The sequence below is a fragment of the Orycteropus afer genome, unplaced genomic scaffold (genome assembly GCF_000298275.1).
Source record: "Orycteropus afer afer isolate SDZICR_OR568_19922 unplaced genomic scaffold, OryAfe1.0 scaffold00247, whole genome shotgun sequence".
In the NCBI taxonomy this organism is placed as follows: domain Eukaryota; kingdom Metazoa; phylum Chordata; class Mammalia; order Tubulidentata; family Orycteropodidae; genus Orycteropus; species Orycteropus afer.
In genome coordinates, this window is record NW_006921834.1 from 4,562,873 (window position 1) to 4,585,394 (window position 22,522).

At 49.5% G+C, this 22,522-nt stretch overlaps 1 protein-coding gene across 1 annotated transcript; it reads right to left on the minus strand.

The window, feature by feature from the left end:
- Window positions 1–328: 328 nt before the first annotated feature.
- On the minus strand, window positions 329–16,163 carry KRT7 (keratin 7). The gene is made up of 9 exons (XM_007949617.2): window positions 15,680–16,163; window positions 13,581–13,792; window positions 11,449–11,509; window positions 10,023–10,118; window positions 7,775–7,939; window positions 6,516–6,641; window positions 3,691–3,911; window positions 885–919; window positions 329–477 (listed from the first exon to the last, which is right to left on the minus strand). Exons 1-9 carry the CDS (start codon window positions 16,001–16,003, stop codon window positions 329–331), a joined length of 1,389 nt encoding a protein of 462 aa, XP_007947808.1. The 5' UTR covers window positions 16,004–16,163.
- Window positions 16,164–22,522: the final 6,359 nt, after the last annotated feature.

Here is a 22,522-nt window from a genome sequence, read left to right on the forward strand (position 1 = left end):
CCAAGAGCTCATACTGGGTAAGAGCCAGTCCCTTAGTGCAACACCTCCTCCCTCATGTCACCAATGTGCTTTCCCTCCTGCACAAGAGGTTCCTAGTCATCAAGGCACAGCCCTGCCCCCTCTAATTCCCCTGCCTTCCCGTAATGAACCAGGACACTAGGCACTATGTTCACCCAGGCCTCAGAAAGACGCTGCTTTATTGGAAGTGATTCTGATGTCATTTTTGCAGACAGTTTTGCAGCCTTGGGATCAGGGATGGGAGGCAGGAATGGGAGTCCTGCTGTGACTATGGAAGGAAGAGGGAAAGGGGTCTCCCCCAACCCAGTGCTTAGTTGTGGGCACTCCTGTGGGTAGTCTTGAGGGAATAGGCCTTCAAGGTCCTAGGCCTCCCACTGCTCGAGAAGCTCAGGGCATTGCTGCCCATGGTTCCCCCAAAGGTCAGCCCACTGCCACCACTGCCAACAGAATTCACCACCGCTAGGAGAGAAGGGAGAAAAGGAAGGAGGGCTATTAGAAGACCCACCACCAAGAACCCCATCCCTCATCCACCCCCATTTTCCTGTTGCAGCTGCCCCTACCTGTTATCTCGGCCTCTTGTCCCACCTCTCTCCATCAGCCAACCCAAAAGGAGCCTCTGGGAGCAAATAGGGGCTGCTCCACAGGTGTGCCCCACCCCACCAGCCCTCTTGCACCTGGTTCCCTGGGAGACTGAGCTTGGCTGGATGTGAGCTCCAGGGGACCTGCCAGTAGCTGGTGAAGGCGGTGGTTTGGAGGAGTTGCCTAAGAGGCAGGACCCTCGGGCCAATCTGCTTGCCATTCTATAGACCTAGCCTAGGCTGGACCACACAGGGCATGCTTCCTCTGGGCCACTGCCAAGGACTTACAGATGTTCACAGCTCCTACTCCATCACTGGCCAACCTGGGGGCAGAGAAGAGACACGTGAGAGCAGCTCTTGGCTCAGTGCCAGAGGGAAGCACTCATAGTCACCCTCCTTCCAGGTCCCAAGTGAGACCTGTGTATTTTCCTCTCTGTCCCCCACTTCCTACCTTCCTCTGGCCTTATTGCAAAACAAGCCTGAAGTAGGGGAGGGGAGGGTGGGTCCACTTTGGCCCTTCCATCTACTGGCTATGTGACCTTAGGCAACATCCCAGAGCCACCGCTGCCTCACCTATAAATTGAGCCTAACTAAGGTACCGACCTCATAGAGCTGTTTGTGAGGGTTAAATAACATAATTTACCTAAAGGCCTGGCACACAGGATTCGGTAAATAGTATTGGCATTATTATTATTTGTGTAGGAGGCTGCCTTCCCTAAACAGATCGTAAAATCCTAAAAGTCAGCTATAGCTTATGGATTCCTATATCTCCCCAAGCTCCTAGCATGAAGCCTGGCACACAGTGGTTACTTCATATGTGTTGAAATAATTAGTGAATTGTTGACTGATTGAATGCAGCTCCAGCCAAGCCTGGGGAGGGAGGGGGTAGGTAGGTGGGGTGCTTTAAACAGCCTGTGGGAATGAAACAGGTCTTGCAGAGAAAATTAAAAATCCATCTGAGACAGCTGGGCGTGTTTGTTTTGTGACTCACTGCCCCATTGTCACCAAGCCTTGGCCTTGGGGATTAGTTTGCTCCGCAGGGTGGGGGGCTCGTAGGTGGAGGGAATGACCTCAGCAGCCCGGAGCCCAAGAAGGAGGCAGAGCAAAGGCCAAGTTTGCTGGGAAGCTTCCAGGCCCCTTGTCCAAATAGCCCCAGCAAGTACTGGGTTACTTGTTGTAGGTGGGGAGGGGGAGCCAGGTTGTGATCAGGGAACAATTGTATGTTACAGTTTTTAATATGATGCCTACAGAAATCTCAAAAAGAAAGGACATGAGTGTCCAAGACTCTAGTGATTTGTGTCATGTTCCTCTTCTAACTCTAAATAAATAATCATTTTGTGCCCGAGCTGATATTTGTAATTGTGTATTCTTAAAGAAGGCTACCCAAATTGTATGAATTTCAGATCCACATTAGGTCTGCCCTTGGGGAAGGCTAGGCAGTTAAGGGATAAAAACAAGTAATGCATCTCCTTGTTTCCAAAGAAGTGGGAAAGGGAGGGTCTTCTTTCAGAAAACCAGAAATCAAGCCCTAATGCCAGCAACCTGGACTGAAATTAGGCTTTCAGAAAGCGGTGTCTCTGCTTGCTGTGTGTCACTTGCTCTCTCTGAGCTTCAGTCCCCTCAGCTGCTCCTTGGGGGGAAGGTGGACCAGGTCCAATCCTAAGGGTCCTCTCCTGCTCTGACTTCCATGAAGAAAAGAGCCCAGAGGAAGTGGGCCCCAGCACCCATGGTGGGACTTCCCTTCAAGAGTGGAGATCCCAAGCACAGACCCTGACACAAAAACACCCCACATACTCCCACACAGACCCCACAGCAGGGACCCTGGCACATGGATGCCCCCATCACACACAGACTTAACCCAAAGGCACTCCCCTCCCAGGGATCTGGGATCCAGATCATCCCTTTGCCCAAGAACCCAGGCACACAGCCCCCTGTCAGGGATCTAGACTCTGGTACTGCTAGGTGGGCTCTGAGACTGCTCTGCACCAAACTCGGCTGCAGTGGCAGAGACCCTTCCCTTCCCACCTCTCATTCCCCACACCCATCCTGCTGCCATGGGCTCCACATGCTGCCCGGGTTCTTCTCTCCTTCCTCCCAGCAGCCACGTATTCTGCCCCCAGGCTCCCTCTTTCTCTAGTTCCTTTCCCTCCACTCCACCCATCCTCCATCCTCTCTCATCCACCCCTCAGGAATGATACAGAAAATGAAATGTTCTTTGTACACTTGGCATTTTACAAATGCAAATTACTGCTCTCTGAGCGCTTCCTGTGCAGAGGTTTTTTCTCAACTACTCTGCAAACACCCTGAGGGAAGAAACATATCTTCTGTGTTATTTATCTCCATGTTGAGTTCCTACAAGCCAAGACGTGACAGTCCTACTTCCAAGCCTTTGCCCACGCTGTTCCCTCTCACCCTCTCCCAATCCTAACCTTCCCCCAAAGAGTAAATAGAAAGCCTGGTCTGTTGACTGAATGAATCACCCAGTCCACCAATGTGAGAATAAAGACCCAAAGTACATCCCATGTCTTTAGTGAAGAGTTCCCTAATAAGACTAACTTACCCTACTCTCCTCTCTGGCTTCAGGTAAGTATGCAAACATCCCTGGGTCAGGTAGAAATTAACCTCCTCCACACCTTCAGTCATTAACACAAGATTTAGCACTTATATATAGTAAGAAGCACCCTGGTATCACTGAAGATGCTTGGACCAGGAATCAGCAGACCTTGACTGCACTCTTAATTAATAACCTGAACCACAGTTCTCCCCTCTGTTTACTGGAGAATCAAAAATACCTGATCTCCCTACCTGAATGTGTTCTCAGGATCAAGTAAGAAGACCCTGCTAATGGCCACACACAATAATGGACTATTAATACTTCAACTTACCCACCAAGTTTTACACCTTATGGTCTTTCCTTCTAGAAAGTCTTCTCATTGAAGGCGAAGAAGTAAACATCAGCTCTACCCTCCTGCACCTCCCACTCCCAATGCCCTTCAGAAGGAGGAATATACAGGAAACATCTATTGATGGGTGAACGTCCAGCCCCAGCCTCCACTGAGCCCCAGGAGCCCTATTCCGGCTTCTCTGTCCTCACCGGCTCTCCTCGCCCTCCAGCAGCTTGCGGTAGGTGGCGATCTCGATGTCCAGGGCCAGCTTGACATTCATGAGCTCCTGGTACTCACGCAGCTGCCGCGCCATGTCCTGCTTGGCTCGCTGCAGGGCGGCCTCCAACTCTTCCTGCTTGGAGCGTGCATCCTTGAGCGCCATTTCCCCATTCCCCTCAGCCTCAGCGATGGCGGCCTCCAACTTGGCACGCTGTAGGCAGTAGTGGAGCTGTGAGCTGGGGGACAGGGCTCACCAGCCAGTGCCTTCCTGCTTCCCATCCTGCAGGAAGTACCTGGGTAACCTGCTCAAGGTAGTCTCACTGGCACCAGCCTACTTCCCCAAGCACCAGAGAATCTCAAGGATTAAAAACATGGGTTTTGATGCCCAATGGGTTCCAATTCTGGCTCAGCCATTTACTAGCTATGTGACCTCAGATGAGTCATCCTTCAGAGCCAAAAATCTCCTCTCTTATAAGATAGTAATAATGAGAATGTCTGCCTCATAGGGATATTTCAAAGATTAAATGAGATCATATACAATGAAATCCTTGGCACAGTGCTTACCACACAGTAAACTCACTGCCTTCGAATCAGTTCTGACTCACAGCCACCCCTCCTTGGGTTTCCGAGGTGGTATCTCTACGGAAGTAGATTGCCCAGTCTTCCTTCTGAGGAGTGGCTGGTGAATTTGACCCCACCAGCCTTCTGGTTAGCAGTCAAATGCCTTAGGCACTGTGACACCAGAGCTCCCGCCACACAGTAAGTGCTTAATAAATGCTATTTATTTGGAGCTCTGGTGGTGCTGTGGTTAAGGCATCGGGCCCACCAGCCGCTCCTCAGGAGAAAGATGAGGCAGTCTGCTTGTGTAAAGATTTACAGCCTTGGAAACTCTATGGGGTCACTGTGAGTGAGAATAGACTAGATGGCAGTGAATTTGCTTTGGGTTTACAAATGCCTACCCCCCACCTCCAGCCCCTGCTGGAGGAGCTCCAAAAGCCACGGAGTCCTACTTTAGTCCTCAATGTCAAACAGCTGACAAGACCCAGAAACCACCTTCAAAACGGAAACCAGTTTGGAACTGACCCAGAACAGGAAGGCTTGGAGCAGAGAGACCCTGCATGGAGCCTCCAGCCCCAAAAGTGCATGACCAACAGCCCCCTGCATTTGGGCAGAGGTGTTGTGATTCCAGATAAACCTGCACCTGCACTTGCACTGAGTCTTAGCATTTCCTCTGTTTTGTGCTCACCCCCCACTAAAGAACCTCATAGTCAGGAGCCTCATCTTATTTGGCTCCAAGGGCTGCCACATGCATCCCCTAGCCCACTGCTTCTCTTCCTCCCTTCTCTGCAGCTCACATCCTCTGCTCACAGAATGTGCTCTGCCCAGTCCTCCCTGCCCCTCCCCAGGGCCCTCAGATGCCTCTCTGCTCCTTGTGCCCCATCGTAATGGTGTCTCTACCACTTCCCAAAGCCCCTGGGGCACGGCCATTCCCACTGTCTCTCAATGCCCCTTCCAGCCCCACCTGAGGGCCCGGTCCCTGTTTGGTCAGGAGTGGACACCCTGATTCTGCATCCCGGCTCTGCACCACTGTGAGAGAGGAGAACCAGATGCAGTTGGTGCATAGGGTTTGGGAAACTGTCATTCACTATTCAGTCCTCCCTTTAAGGCCTGGAGGCTGGGCCGCTTCACAGGATGACTCATGGTCCTGCATCTGTGCCAGGAGGCAGCCTCCATCCTCCTGTAAACAGGTCTTCAGGGCTCTCAGGGAAGAATGGCTCTGAAAATCACCCCACATCCATCCCCCTAGCTTTGTGAAGCTGCACACATGCCACCTGCTCAGACACCTGCTCAGGTTAGCTGTCCTGTCCACACCCATGCTTTAGCCAGGCCTTGGAGGGCCCTTCCCTAGCAACACCAATGTTAACTCCAACATCCAGCAAAGCACAGCTTTTGAGTTGTTCTCATCCAGGACCTGTGCCTCAAATGTGTGGCAGATACTGGAAGAGAGGAACAGTGAGCCAGCCAGACAGGGTTTCTGCTCTCAGGGCATCAATAATTGCATTCATAACATAGATATGCTCACACAGTAACAGGTGCTTCAAAGAACCTCAGACAAGATGCTGAGCTAGTGGTTGGGTGGTTAAGGAAGCCATATTTGAGAAGAGGTCTTTTCTCCTACACCCAGAGAAGAGGAAGGGACAGCCACATTAAGAGCTGGGAGAACCACATTCCAGGAGAAATGAAAAGGACACAAAGTGCAAAAGGCCCTAAAGCATGAACATGTTTGGCAAATGCAAGACACAGGAAGGAAGCAGGTCTGTGTGGCCAGAGCACTGTGAGTCAGAGGTTTTGTGGAAAGTCAGGCTGGGAGGTGGGGAGAGGCCTGCAAGCCATGGTAAGGATTTTCTGTTGGCTTCTGTCTTCCCCTCTACCCCAACGTTGTCAGCTCCCAGGTATGGCATCTTGTACCCAGAGCTACATGTAAGAAGAGTGCTCAGCACTGACTTGTTAAGTATGGTGGTTCTTCTCTGACCAGCCAGCCAGAGGCTCCCTCATAGCCTCTCAGCCCAGCTAGGACTTCCCTCCTCCCAAGATGGGACAAAGGGCTGGCTAGGGAACATTCTGCTCATACCACAGGACACAGTCCTCCCTTCTTGTCAAGATCCTACAAGTGAGCCTGAGACATTCAAGCTGCACCAGCCAAGGCCCCTCCAGCCCCAACCTTCTGTTCCTCATTCCTGAGCTTGGCCTCAGCTGGCTGCCCTGGACAGATCCCAAAAGAGAGTGAGGAGGAAGGGTAAGGGCACATCCCCACCTGGTTCTTGATGTTGTCAATCTCAGCCTGTAGCCTCTGGATGGCCCGGTTCATCTCCGCAATCTCATTCCGGGTGTTCCGGAGGTCATCCCCATGCTTTCCGGCCTGAGCCTGGAGGGTCTCGAACTGGAGAGGCCATGCAGAGAAGCAGGGGTAGGCAATGGTTACAGGTCCCTCTGCCCATCCAAGGAAGGCCTTGTTCTGAGAGACAAGCCCTCTTGGCATACATTTCTAGGGAAAGACCTTCAGACTCTCAGCAATTTTCACCCAACTCCAAGAAGCCAAAACTGTGGAAGGGAAGATCAGTATCCTCCCATCCAGGACAGGGAGGGCAGAGAAGGCTTCCCAGGGCCCATCTCCATTGATCCTTGGGCTCTTCCCACTCCCATCCTGGAGAACCACTGGAAGTCTGAGATCCTCACGAGCACTACCCATTTCATACATAAAGAGAGTGAAGTCCAGTAAAGAGAAGGCCATGTCCCAAGGTCACACAGCAAATCAAGGTAGAACTAGGCCCTAAGCCCAGGTCTCCTTGTTGGCAAACCTGTGTTCTCACCTGTGCACATGGATGTCTCCCTGGCCTCTCTACATAGACTTCCCTCTATGCTGCTTTTAACCCTGCCTCAGGCTCCTCTCCTCCACGTACCCTTCCTGGGTTTACTCCTGTGCCCCCTGCCCATTCCCTCAGCACTTGCACAGTCAGCAGTCCTGCCTTCACAATATATATGTGATGATTAAACCTCCCAGTTGTGGAGCCCAAGGATCAAGCATCTAGTCTCCCCTCTTCTATCTACTAGCTGTGTGGAGTTAGGCAAATTACTTAGCCTCTCTTGACTCAGTTTCTTTATCTGTAATCAAAAAAACAAACTCACTGCTGTCAAGTCAGATTCTACTCGTACCAACCCCTCCTTGGGTTTCTGAGGTGGTAATAATAGTACTTATCTAACAGGACTATTCTGTGGATTAAATGTGTTCATGCAGGTAAAATATTGGAGACCTTGCCTAGCTTTGTAAGTACTTGAAAAAGTTTAGCTATAATAATTATCAATCCATGTCTACTTCCTCTGGCCTGTCCTTCCGTTAGGGCAGGGACCTGGTCTTCTCATCTTCTTCTTCCCAGAAAGCACAAGAGATTTAGCCACTGATGCCTGCCAGAACAGGGGACCCGAGGCCCTAAAGGGTTTCAGACAAGGTGAGGGTAAGGTGCGGACACTGAGGGCCCTGCCAGGGGGAGAGAGGTGCATCCAATGGTCACACACCTTAGTCTGGTACTGAGCCTCGGCCTCAGCCCGGCTACGGTTGGCCATCTCCTCATACTGGGCCTTGACCTCGGCGATGATGCTGTCCAGGTCCAGGGAGCGGTTGTTGTCCATGGACAGCACCACAGACGTGTCTGAGATCTGGGCCTGCAGCTCCGTCAATTCCTGTAGGAATCAGACAGAACGTTAGGATGTGAGGTATGACCCATTCTGGTTTCCACTCCCACTCTGGGGTCCCCCACACAAGAGGGAAGAAGAGAGAAGAAGGAGACACTGGAGTGGGCATGAGTCTGGTAGGAATCAAGGAGATAAAGAAAATGACAGAACATGGTGACCAGCAATGGCTACCAGCCGTGAGATGCTACAGGGCATGCCCTCTGTTGTGAAGGGGTCAGTGGGGATGGTAAATAAATTATATTCCATCCTATAATGGGAAACTCTACAGCCTCGAAAAATGATGATATGGCTATATTTACTATAAAAGAAATACAGCCTTCTTATGTTGTTGTTATGTGCCATCGAGTTGTCTCCAACTCATAGCGACCCCTCCTTGGGTTTCCGAGGCAGTATCACTACGGAAGAAGATCACCCAATCTTCCTTCTGAGGAGTGGCTGGTGGGTTTGAACCACCAACCTCTGGTTAGCAGTCAAGTGCCTTAGGCACTATGCCACCAGAGCTCCCATGGCCTTGGTATAATGGCCTTGGTATACTGTCACACAAAGAAGTAAGATCCTATTTTTATTTAAAAATATATATTTCTCTCAACAACAAAATAAATCAAATTTAGAAGGAAAAAGTAATATATAGACATATATATATATATGTATTTACATACATATATATATGTATGTATGTAAATACATATATATATACGTGTATATGTGTGTGTGTGTGTATATACATATACATACCCACACACATACACACACACACACATATAAGCACATATATATACACACATATATGGGGAGCTCCGGAGGTGTAGTGCCTAAGCCATTTGACTGCTAACCAGAAGGCTGGCGGTTCTAACCCACCAGCCACTCCTCAGAAGGAAGACTGGACAATCTACTTCCAAAGAGATACAGCCTCAGAAACCCAAGGAGGGATCACTATGAATTGGAATCGACTCAACAGCAGTGAGTTTGTTTTTTTTGTTTTTACACACATATATATGTACCTATACAAATATATTTATTTCTGTATCTGTAAGTGTATATATGCACAGAAAATGTCTGGAAGGTATATACCAAAATATTAACATTGGATACAGGTGATGTTTTCAATTTTATGCTTTAATTAATTTTTTGGATTTTTTGAAATGATTATGTATTACTTCCACAAGGAAAAGAAAATAATTATATACATGTATATATATATGACATGCTATATAATAAGCCTATTTATATATAATCTATGACAGACATCCAAAGACCCTGAGCTAAGACTGGCAGCACCTAAATAAGTGCAGCCCTTGATATGACCACAGGTGTGGAAATTCATTCTGAGGGGCTGATGGAGGCTATAGGTTCAGACAAAAGATTAGACTGAGGGGAAATGAGATTAGAACTGGTCTGTAATTAGCCTTGTATACCAATTACATCCCACCAGGTCCTGCCACCCTATCTTTTGCCTAAAGTCAGAGACTCACACTGAGGAGAAAGAGTTTTTTAAATCTCCAAGAGGGTAAAGGAACTGGAAGCCCAGGGCTGGGTAAGAGTGGGAGGAAGATAATAGGATAGGAGAGGAGGACAGAGAGAATGCCCCAGCTGGTGGGCGGCCACCAGCCCAGTCCCCCCTGGTGCACGCTCTCAGTCACTCCATTGTCTCTTGATTTGCTCCTCCCTGCCCACTCCACCCAACCCACTTTTGAACCCTGTTACACAGCTTGGAATCCTTCAGCCACCTCTGGTTGCTTTCAGCCACTCCCAATTCCCTTTCCAGACAAATATTGCTTTGGTTATCCCTTGTCTCTGAAAGGCCAATCCTGACTCACTCCACCCTGCTCCACTACACCCAAGCTCCTGACACTCTAGCCCATTATGGATTCCTGAATCCAGAAACAACCAGATAACTAACCAGTTGTTAAGAAGTCGATTCCAACTGTTTGTACTACTCAGGGAAGAGCAGGATAAATGTCACCCCAAACATAGAGAGACAGAGAGAGAGAGACTGGCCCAGAGGCAGGAGGCTGGACCAGATGGTTCTCTGGTTGGGACAGGACATGTCTTACACCCTGGATGTCCTCACCGTCTCATGGATGGTCTTAAGGAAGTTGATCTCATCATTCAGGGCATCCAGCTTGGCCTCCATCTCTACTTTGTTCATGTAGGCAGCATCCACATCCTGGGGTGGCAGGAGGGAGAGAAGGGGCAGAGGGAAACCATGTCCTCAAGACACAGAACATTTAGTAGGGTGGGAAGAAGCCAGCACTGCCCAACCCAGAAGGCCCAAAACCATTGCCTATCACACCCAGTTTCCCCAGGCTGCCTGACACGACCACAGCTAGAAGCCTCCCTCACTGGGCTCTCCACACTCTATGATAGGCTTCATCTCTGTGCATCCCCGGTACAAAGGTACCTTCTCAACATGGGTAGTCCGGGCAGCCTGAAGACCCAGACCTAGCACTGACTAGTTGCTAAAATTTTTGATGATCTGGACATACTCCAAACCCCCTAACTAGCTGTGTGAACTTAAGTCACTTTAACTCTGTGAGCCTTGACTTCTTGTCAGGAAAATGGGTGAGCACAAAATTATTTGTGGTTCAGGATATCACTCCTAGAGATGACAAATTCCAAACCTAAACGTTCAACTAGCAGCATGAGTGATTCTGATACAGGTGGGCCCCAGGTCACACTTTAACTCCACAGGTCGAGATGATGTCTGGGGCCCCTCCTTGCTGTATTTTCCAATGGTTAATCTCCTTGAGGGTAGGGCCCAATGTCACTTATTGATTGAGTCCCTAAGGACCTTGCATCTCAGGACACATTGCATTTCTGTGGATGGATCTGGATCACCAAGCTGCTCACTTGAACTACAAGTCCCTCTAAAACACTAAGATCTTCCAGTGATGAGGAGCTCACTCTGCCTTGAAGTAGCCCATTCCACTCATTCAGCAAATATTTCAGGCCTTTGTGCCACCTTGTCTATAATGGAATGTTCGGACCGAGAGAGAGTACTTCCTTATTTGGGCTTGAAATTTTCCTCCTTTCATCTTAGTCCTACCCCTTGTTGTTGTTGTTGTTATTTGCCATCGAGTCGGCCCCGACTCATAGCGACCCCTCCTTGGGTTTCCGAGGCAGTATCACTACGGAAGTAGGAATGCCCAACCTTCCTTCCGAGGAGTGGCTGGTGGGTTTGAACCGCCAGCCTTCTGGTTAGCAGTCAAGTGCCTTAGGCACTATGCTACCAGAGCTCCTAGTCCTACCCCTTAGGGGCCCAAAATCAAGTGTAGTCACTCACTAGACACATACACATACACACACACATACACACACACAGGACAGGCTGTGCAGTGAGGGCCTAGTTTCCAGACTCCATCCCCTCCATGCCCATCACTCCCCTCTTGCAGAGCCCAGGCCAGACTTGGCCACAGGTCCCCACTGCTGTTTAAGTGAGAGGGCCGTATGGCCACTGTCCTTTGTGTTTTCAGCCCCAGCTTGTCTTGGGATCTCACCTTCTTCAGCACCACAAACTCATTCTCAGCAGCCATGCGACGGTTGATTTCATCTTCATACCTGCAGTAGAGGAGGGGGCATGGTGTTGGTGCAGGTTTACCTCCGTGCCCCCTGACATCCAGAGTGAAAACCTGCCTTGCATCTCCTTCATCCCTTTTAATGACACACCTGAAAAAACAGGTGTCAGGCTATGAAACCCAATTTCCTGACTTTTCCATAGGCTGTTCCTAGAGCTTTGAGTCTTTGGCATAGGGTAAAGTGGGGAGGATGGCAAGGACCATGTGCGAATCAGAGGACAAAGGCTACATACACTGAGGGAAGGACAGCAAGGTAAAGTAGCCATGCTTAGGGGCTGCTTCCTATGGGGCCTGCACTCTTATATCTTCCCAGGCATCAAGTCATTTAATGCTCACAGCAATTAATCCTATGATGGTACTGTAATTATCAAAGAAGGGAACCAAAGCAGGGAGACAGGGCAATCTGCTCATCACTAAGCTGCTAAGTGCTAAAGCCCAGACTTGAGCCCTAGCAGCCTGACTCCAGAGCTATGCTTTAACCTCCACACAGCACTGCTGAGGGGTCAATGAGAGGTCTGAAGGAGAAGAACCTTGGACAATCAGGAAGTCCAGGAACGAGAAGGTCCCAGATAGATGCCCTATCCCCCACCCCTGTTCCCACAGCCCCTCATCCCTCTTCCCCCACACATCCAGCCACTGGCCCACAGGAAAACTCAGCAAAACAGGGTGCAGAGGAAGAGAGGGCATCGAACAAATCCAGTGCTTATTTGAAGATTCAAAAAAAAAAAAAAACATGTCAGAAGCAAAGCCTCAGCAGTGTCCAAGAGCTTCTGGGAAGCAGCAGGAGCAGCCTGAGCCAGCTATGGTGGGGAGCAGGGTGCCCAGACAGGCAGGGCCCCTCCAGGACCCAGACTTGAGGTGAATGATGCCCACACCCCTGATGCCACACTCCTTCAGGTTCTATAGAATGGAATGGAAACATCTGCCAGGCTGTCCGCCCACCCCTGCATAGGCAATGTGTTTCCAGGCCCAGAGAGTTCAATGTTAGATTCACTGAACAACTGCACACAGATCTCCCTGCACCCCTTTCCAGCTCCTCTGAGGGCTTTGGGGTGGGGGAAATGTGTGTGTGTGTGTGTGTGTGTGTGTACTCATCCATGCACATATGTATGGTATCTGGCAACAGAGGTTGCTGGTTGCCCCAGGCCCTTCCTTCCTTGCACCTGTCTGGTTCCACCTGCTGTGGGATTAATCCTATTGACTTTTGCTCTAGGGGAGTTGGGAGGAGGGGGACCTGCGAGCATTGGCCTTGTTTGCTCTCCTCCAGTGTGACCTGATATACGTGCTCTCACTCAGTCATGTACCCTCAGGCAGAGCATGGTGTGCCAGGGTGGGGCCGGGCCCTAACCTCAGGCTTTGGTTTCTGTTCAATGAATAAAGACCTCAGCAGGCACCTCAAAAGCTGTTCTGAAAACTCCAACCTTCCAGCCCCTCCACTCCCTTCCCCTCCTCACATTCTCCTTTCTGATTCCTGCCCTGACCCACAGGCTCAGCCTCTGCAACCCCTCCCATGGCTCACAAAGACCTCTTTGCTTCTCTCCTTCCAAGTCTGCTCCATGTCTCCTCCTGGGAGTTAGGAGCCCAAAATTCAAGCCCAGCTCTTCTTCTGACTTGCTGTGTGTTCTCCATCAAGTTCCTGAACTTCTCTCCTCTCTAATTCCTCACCTGAATACTACGGACTTGTTCTAGAATTATCTACAAAGGTTATGCCAGTTCTGAAGCACACCCATCATAGCATACTTCCTGACCTACCCTCTCTTGAGGTCTTGCTCATATACCCAATGGGAATAGTGAAAGTCTGAGATAGTTCACTGGGAAAAAGTGAGGAAAAAAGACCAGAATGATTTGGAAGCAACCCTCAAGGAAAAGGAAGTGAGAGGAGAAACCAGGGAATGTGTTAGTAAAGAGTTTTCCTTCAGGCAGTTACTGTACTAAGCAGCTAGCCTCTGACCCCTGACCCAGAGGAGATTTGCAGAAGGGTCAGCTAAGGAGGGGTACAATGGTCCAGAGGCATAGACCCCTGCCCTGCAGGTCACATGGGGGGGGGGCATTACTTATTCTTGAAGTCTTCCACAACATCCTGTGTGTTCCTCAGCTCCAACTCCAAGCGACCCCCATCTGCCTGTAGCACCTCAAGCTGCCTCTGAAGGGCAGCTATCTGGGCCTCGAAGCAGCCCGGGAGGTGGCTGCTCTTGGTGGATTTCTGCTCTTGCAGCAGTGCCCACTTGGTTTCCAGCATCTTGTTCTGCTGCTCCAAAAACCGCACCTGCAAGAGGGAATTGAGTGGGAACTCATGAGGGGCCCAATGGTGCTCCCTACAGCAGAGTTGAGGAAGGTCTCTAGCTACCCAGTTCTCAGCCCTTGACGCTCTTCTTCCTCAGGTGTCCTGAATCGTGACCCAGGGGCAGTCCTGTCTCGTTCTCAGTGTATCCCCAGTGCTTGGCTCTCAAAAATGTGCTTGAGAGTCTCCCCCCTTCTTCACTCTCCATGGTTATGGTGACCTTCTCTACCTTCCTCTCTAAGGGCTGCCCTGCTCATGTCTCTTGGTCTGGGCTGACAAGGCACCTCTCCCATCAGGTTGGGAGCCCAGCTCTTCTTCTGTGTCGTCTGGCTCCTATGTCTTTCCTCCATTGAGGCCTCCGAACAGGGCTTTATGTAAAATGTAAAATGAGCACTCACTATGTGGCCAGCTCTCTGCCAGTTCTGGGGCCCTGAAAAGCCCTAAGAAGCACCCAGTGTGGCTGGGAGCAGGAGGCAAGAAAAGTGCCCTGAAAGCCCAGGACTAGGGACTGCAGAAGTAAGACAATGCAGCTCAGTAGCAGGGGGAGCCTGGGCCTGGGTGACCCTGAGCTTCAGGGAACCTTGGAGGATGTGTACAGTCTGAGTGGTGAAGAGGAGGACATCTAAGATGGGGGTGTGGGTAGGGGAGGGGAAAGGGTCAAGGAAAAGGTACACAAAATCAGAAGAGGCAAAGTTTGATCTAAGACAGTGGGAGGGGGACCTGGTCAGAGGAACCCAACTTGGCCAGGCCTTAGTTCCTGAGTCCAGCTTTGTTTCACGTTGTCCCCATCCCTCCCAGACTCACCAGTCATCTGTCCCATGGGTGGGGCCAATGTTGGCAGCAGCAAACAGCCAGGAAAAGCATCTCCCAAACAGCCCCTCTCCAGGGTCCCTCAGTGCCCCCTCTCTGCTCCCAGCTGGGCTATCTCCAAAAACAGGTGTAACCTCACCTCCTACCACCAAAGGAAGGCTCTAGGGCCAGGCAGGTGGGGTGGGGAAGACCAGAAGCCTCCTCCCTCTAGCCCTTTATTTCCGTCATCTACTTCTGAATGGGTTGCATCAGAGGGTGGCCAGGGTCTCATTAGCTAAGAAGGGATATCATTCCCCCAGCCCATCCCTCATTCCACACAGAAGCCTCTCAGGGGAAAGGGCCCAGAAAAGGAACTAGCTGTCCTATCCTCGGGAGCTCCCAGACTGAAATTGGTGGCAAAACTGGTCCCAAGAACCCCAGGGGATCACAGATGTCATCCTCACATTTTAGGAGGAAAACCAAATCCCTAGCAACCCCATAGGAATGCCCCCATAAGGTTTCTAAGGCTGTGAATCTTTATGCAAGCAGAAGGCTACATCTTTCTCCCAGAAAAGCTTGCGGTTTCCTTTTGGTTAGCAGTTGAGCACTTACCCACTGCACTACCAGGGCTCCTCTCTGAGAGGAAAACCTACTACCATGAATCCATTCAGACTTATAGTGACCCTATAAGACAGAGTAGATCTACCCCATAGAGTTTCCAAGGCTATAAATCTACAGAAGAGGACTGCCTCATCTTTCTCTAGGGGGCAGCTGGTAGGCTCAAACCACCAACTTTCTGGTTAGCAGCCAAATGCTTTAACCACTGCACTACTAGGGTTCCTTCACAGAGAGGAAAGGAAGAGGCAATTGGGGCAGCTTGCTGGAGGAAGAGGTTTGGAGCCTGAGGAGGGCAAAATAGCTCAGAACTAGTGGGACCGGAATAAGGCATAAGATAGCATCACGATACTGGCAGAAAGAGGGAATGAGGGCAGGTCAGCCAGCACCTAGCCAGCGTGCGTGCGGGGTTAGGATGGTTGGTGTGGCCTGGTGCGTGGCTCGAGGCAGAGTCCCTGTGGGGCTTACCTTGTCGATGAAGGAAGCGAACTTGTCATTTAGGGTCTTGATCTGCTCGCGCTCTTTCTGGCGCACCTGCTGAATGGAGGGGTCGATGTCCATACTCAGCGGGGTCAGCAGGCTCTGATTGATAGTGACCTCTCGGATGCCGGCCCCCACTGGGCCCCCATAGGCGGAGCGCACGGTTACGCGCGGCCGTGAGGCGCTCAGACCATAGAGGCTGCTGCTGCCGAAGCCCCCGGGGCGCGCCGAGCTCAGGCGCACCTGTGTGCCGCGACCAGGGAAGGCCGCGGAACGCGAGCTAAAGACCTGGGACCTGAAGTGAGTGGACATAGCGGCTGCACCGGGCTCGACAGAGCAGAAGGCGAGGAGCAGAGTCAACTCTTTGACCTCCGGGACACTCGGCCCCTTTTATCCGCTGGGCCTTGAGGATCAGCTTACACAGGTAGGGGCGGGGCTGGCCGTGGGCCACATTTCGCTGCCCAACAGATCCCTCCCGGGCGGCTCTTCGGTCACGGGCACCGCCCACCCCTCCGGAGCCCAGACTTTCAGTCCAAGCAGGAGAAGGTCTGGAGCCTGGAGGAAGGGGTGCGGCTGAAGTAGACCCGTAGGCCTCCAGATGCTGGGGGAGCGAGGTCTGAGCTCAGTCAGGGAAGGCTACCTGAAGGAGGCTTGAGGAAGGAATGAAAACGTCCAAATTCCTGAGGCCAGAGCAGAGAGACCAGGGGGTAAGAGATGGAAGTGGAGGGGGGGGGGGGGACGGAGTTCTAATCCAGAGAGTCAGTGCCCAAATCCCCCAGGCAACTGAAAGCCAAAAAGGCATCACCCACTAGGCCCAACTCACCCACCATCCCTCCAAAAATCCAGCCCCATCTCCAGAGATCAGCTCAGTTTGTGAATTACCTGACCCCAGGATGTGCCAGCCCTTGGCAGGAGGCTGCTTGAACTGGTCTCCATGGCCACATGCCTTCACCTCATTCCACCTTGAGGGCATGACCTCACTTCTGGCCACTCTAATAGGCATCTGGAGCCAGTGGGAATGGCTACCCTGGGCCTGTGCTCCCCCTTCCTCACATCCCTGCCCACTTACTGTATTTGGCCCAATAGAGGAAGGGGACATCTTTGTGTATTTGTGACACCTTTGTATGTACATACTTGTGGGCCATTGGGCTTTGCACAGACAGATGTGTGTTCATGTTAATTGAGTAGGAGTCTGTATGGACCTGGGAGGAGTGTTTGTGGATACAAAATTGCACACATTTGTATGCATATCTACGGGCCACCCAGTTGCCTTCTATTTGATTCTGATTCATGGTGACCCTGTGTGTTTACAATGTAGAATTGCCTCAGAAGATTTTCTTGGCTGTAATCTTTATGGAGCAAATCACCAAGCCTTTCTGCCTCAACACTGCTGAGTGGGTTCAAACCACCAGTCTCTAAATTAGTAGCTGATCACAGACTGCTTGCCGCATATGCTTGTATTTGCACTCAGACACTCCTCCCCATCCCTTTACCCCCGCCATTTTTCTATTTAAGGGTAGCGTAGTCCCTAAGGTTGACTGCTAACAAAAAGGCTGCAATTCAAACCCACCAACCATTCCTCAGAAGGAAGATTGGGCAATCTACTTCTGTAGTGACACCACCTCAGAAACCCAAAGAGGGGTCCGACTCTACTGCAGTGGGTTTTGGTTTTTTTTTTTGTTTGTTTGTTTTTTTAGCTCTGCTAGCAAAATTTACTCATCTATAGGACCTCCCTCACCTGAAGCCACCACCAAACAATTCCCAGCAGTTTCAAACCCAGTCCAAGAGGGGGGTAAACACTGTGCTGGAACAGAACACAATGGACAGAGTCACTGTTAACTGAGTGCTGGCCTTGCTCTCTAGTAGCCTCGAGCTACACAGGCCACACCCATCCACTGAATTGCCTGAATTGTCAGACCCTGTGCCTGGGCAGCAGAATTGTGTTTTTGTTATGTGCTGTTGAGTCGTGGACCAACTCATAGTGGACAGACTCATAGTGACCCCTCCTTGGGTTTCCAAGGCAGTATCACTATGGAATTAGATTGCCCCATCTTCCTTCCAAGGAGTGGCTGGTGGAACCTTTGAAAAAGACCTTTGGCAAGCCTTCCTCTCTAGCCCACCAGTAGCCCCATCCCAATGAGCTGGCCAGATTGTCACCTCAGAGCAAACCCTTGGGGGAGTCCTGGGTGGAGAAGGGTGGGGATGGAATGCTTTTTCTGGTTTGCCATTATAGCTAGATAAGAAATTACTTTGGGCAAGGCTAAACCTGTGGCAGCCCCTTCACAGTGATCTTGCAGAAGGCCTTCTCCACACCCACCATCAGTTTGGGGGTAGCTCAGCCCAGAGGCAGAAGGATGACCAAGGTGACAGTAGAGTCTTCTGTGTATAGGGGGTGGGGGGAGCACGGTGAGAAAGAAAGTTGAGGGGGAAAGATTTAATCTCTAATTCTTAGTTATACCTTGAAAGCATACAGATTTCCCGGTCCTGTGATATTTGCAGTCCTGGAGTTCCTGCTCCATCTACCCACACCCCCGCCCCCAGCCTCCAAGTGGGCAAAGGAGACCAATTTTTCAATTTACATGAATACACAGAAGAGTGCACCCTCTCTGTCTTACCCCTCACACCCTGTCCTACCTTCAGCCCTCCCACAGAATCTGTACTCTGGAGGAGGCTATACCCCACCCATGCCAGGAATTCTTCCCCTTGCTCTACTCCCCTAGAACCTGGCCTGAGCAATCTTTGGCAGGGCACTATCAGTGACCTGCCTTGTGACCCTGGACATGCTCCTCCCTGGGCCACTTTTGTGGCCCTTCCACTTACTAACACCTGGAAGGGCACAGGGTTTGTAGAGGGAGCTGAGAGAAAGACTGCAGAGAAAGAAAGAGTCTATGAAGCCTCCCCATGAGCAACAGCACTTGCCCACTGTCTACCCTCAGCCTTGCCATCCTCTCCCTAAAGCATTCCTGGCAGCTCCAGCCCTCTCCAGTCTCTTCCTATCTACATTCACAGGCCCACACTGGGAGCCCACTCAGTGCTGGCAGTGCACATAAACACCCACTGGAGAGGTTCCTGAGACCTGAGGATCAAATCCCTGCCCCACAAGAGTGCGCGATCTAATGGTTCATCCAAACTCGGCTCCCTCCCCTAGCCCATGCCTTCATCAGCCTCCTGAAGACCACCTTATGGGATTCCAGGAAGACACAAATTCCCCCAAGTCGTCCCTTGTCTACCCCTAAAGGCTATTTCCCATCTCCGTAACATTCTGTGACATCCTGCCAAGCCCATACTCACTTGTCCTTCCACTCCCTTGTGACTTCTGGAACCCAGCTCTCAACAGACAGGCAGCCCAGTCCCTCAGCCCTTCCAGGCTTCAATGAAACCTGCCCCAGACATCTTGACCCCTGCAGCGCTGGCAGAGGGAGCTTGCTTCTCCTCTCCCAGAAGGAGACATTCTTTTCGCTCCTTCCCACACTTGAAGAAAGGAGTCCCTGGGTAGTGAAATCAGTTAAGCACTTGAGTACTAGCCAAAAAGTTGGCAGTTCAAACCCACCCAGAGGAACCTTGGAAGACAGCCCGGTGATCTGCTTCTAAAAGGTCACAGCTTTGGAAACCCTATGGAGCAGTTCTACTGTGCACACATGAGACTGCAGTGAGTTGGAATTGATTCAATGGCAACTGGTTTGGTTTCTGGTCTTGCATTTGCAGAACCATCACTCTTTGTCTATCCCATATAAAACGTATCCTCTGATTCTTTTCAAGGAAAAAAAATTTTTTTCATTATCTTGGAATGCAAAGACTGGTAGTCATGATAAAAAACAATTTAACATTTCTGTGTAGAATGTAATACCAAAAAAAAAAAAAAGTCAAATGACAAAGTACAAGGAAGAAACACATAAAACAGCCATAGGCTAATTTCCTGAATACACAAATTAATAGGAAAAAGACAAACAACCCAAAAGAAAAGTGGACAATAGATATGAATAACATGAGTTATTGTTTGTTGTTATTAGTTGCTATGGAATTGGCTCCAGCTCGTACTGACTTTTTGCATAGCAGAAAGGTTGTCTGGTCCTGTGTCATCTCCATAATACTCACCATGAATGTATCTGACACTGTCCCAAGGATTTTGCATCCATTAGCCCATTTAGTTCTCACAGTAACTCTACAATGCAGGTGTGTTTTTGCCTCATTTTAAGAGAGGAAACTGAGGCAAAACAAATTTAAATAAATTGTCCAAGGTCACACATCCAGTATGTGGAAAAGCCAGGATTTGAACCATAGCAGATTGACCCACTAGATTACTTCTTGTTAACAGGTCATTCATACAAGAAAAGAAAATCAAGTGGTAAATATGAAAAAGAGCTCAACCTCATCAAATTAAACAAATGTAATAAGAATAGTGATAGAAAGCAGTTTTCACCTATCAAACTGTCAAAGACTAAATTGTATTAATAATAACAGCACTGGCAGGTAACAGAGGTTTTGTCCTTTGTTGGTGGGTTATTAATTTGTGCATCTTCTTTGGAGAGCCAGTTGGCAATAATTACAAAGACATCTGCCCTTATCTCAATAAATAAAACAAATAAATTGTCCTTTGACCAAGTAATTCCATTGCCAACAACTTATCTTACAGATGTTCTCACCAGATGTGCACACATGAGTATGGTTTCTGCTGCCATGGCTTTATAGTAACAAAAAACTGCAAACAACATAAATACATGAAAACCCAAACCAAACCCACTGCCGTTGAGTCAATTCTGATGCATAGCAACCCTTTAGGATAGAGTAGAACTGCTTCATAGGGTTTCCAAGGCTGTAAATCTTTACAAAAGCAGACTGTCTTATCTTTCTCCTGCAGAGCACTGGTGAGTTGAACAGCTGACATTTTGCCTAGCAGCCAAATGCTTTAACCACTGTGCCACCAGAGCTTCCTTTAATGCATAAAGGAGATGGATTAAATGAACTGAACTATATACATTCAGTGGAATACTATTTATTAAAAAGAATGAAAGTCTTTATATACTGATTGAGTTTTTACCTTTATATACTGGTTAAGTGCACCAGTTGCCATCGAGTTGATGGTGACTCATGGTGATTCCATGTGTTCCAGAATAGAACTATGCTCCACAGGGTTTTCAGCAGCTGTGAGCTTTTGGAAGTAGATCGATCATCAGGACTTTCTTCCAAGGAACCTCTGGGTGGACTCAAACCACCAACCTTCCTCTTAGTAGCCAAGCACTTCACCAATTGTACCACCCAAGTTCTAGATTTTATCTTTATATATCGATTAAGTGCACAAATCACTATAATTTTAAAAGTAGTTTTAAAAAATTCTTTAAGGCTCATACCTAATTATATCTATCTTCCTCCCCTGTGGTCAATCCCTGCCAGCCCCACAGTCATCTCCACAACTCTTGGCCATGCCCTCATATTCGCCAGGGACTCTGGCACATGGTTCCTGTTAGAGCTCTCCATCCTCAGCACTCTCATTACCCCATGCAGTGACCCACCCAGCATCTTAACCTAATCATTCCTTGAGCTCCTCAGTTCCAGTAACTTTCACTTTCACCCTTTGTCTCTGCCTCTGGTCACTCTCGAGACCCCAAACTGCTCTGTGTCTGAAGTCTCAAACTCTGACATCACACTGAAGAACCACTATAACTCTCTCACTCTCAGCAGATGAATTCTTCAACCACACCAGTGTTCTCAGGTCTGGATCCCCACTCCTGCCCTCTCTTGGATATTCTTTCCAGCTTGGATCCCATGATCTACCTCTCCTTTTCCTTCCTTCTTTGACCCCTTACCCTTCAGACTCCTCCACGGAATGACAATTCCTTCTTCCAGAGGTGACAGAAACAACACTTTGTGCCCATGCTGATAATTTTGCTTATAATCTTCCCAGAGGGAAGAGCACAGAATAGAACTGAGATTCAACCCTGATGTCACATCACTTCCAGTCCTCTTCAATATAAACACTGAACTTCTCTGCTCAAGCTCTAAACTGCAGAATATCAGTGTAAGAAAACCACATCCTTGAGATCTGATACCATGGCCAATTCATGGTCCCCAAGCTCAGCTGTGTCCTCTTTGCTAATGGATACTTGTGAGAGCTGGACAATGAATAAGGAAGACCAAAGAAGAGTTAATGCTTTTTAGTTGTGGTGTTGGTGAAGAATACTGAAAGTACCACGGACTGCCAAAATAACTAACAAATCTATCCTGGAAGAAGTGCTGCCAGAATGCTCCTTGGAAGCAAGAATGGCCAGACTTCTTCTTACCTATTTTGGTCATGTTGTCAGAAGGGACCATTCCCTGGAGAAGGATCATGCTTGTTAAAGTGGAGGGACAACAAAAAAGGGAAGGCCTTCAATGAGACGGATTGACACAGTGGCTGCAACGATGGGCTCAGGTATAGCAAGGATTGTGAGGCTGGCACAGGACTGGGCATTGGGGTCACTATGAGTTGGAGCCAACTCAATAGCACCTAACAACAACAACACTTCTCTCTGCCTTTGGTTGGCAACCTTTCCAGGTCCTTTTAGTTGCCATTTCAAAGATTCTGTGTTCTCCTGCTCCCCTAACTCTCAACATAGAATCATGACATCCTTCTTCACTGAGAAAATCAAAGCCATCCAGGAAATTCCTTTACTTTACTTTCCCCACCCAAACTTGTCTCCCTCCTCTTTCCCCTTCTCCCTCCCTTCACCTGTGCCCTGGTCTCTGTCCTCTCTGGATCCTGAGATATGTATTCCATCAGTTGCTCCCTCTACCCTGCCCTTCCTAGTACTTTCATCCTCTCTTCTCTCATCTCCCTCAGGCTACCTTCCTGCT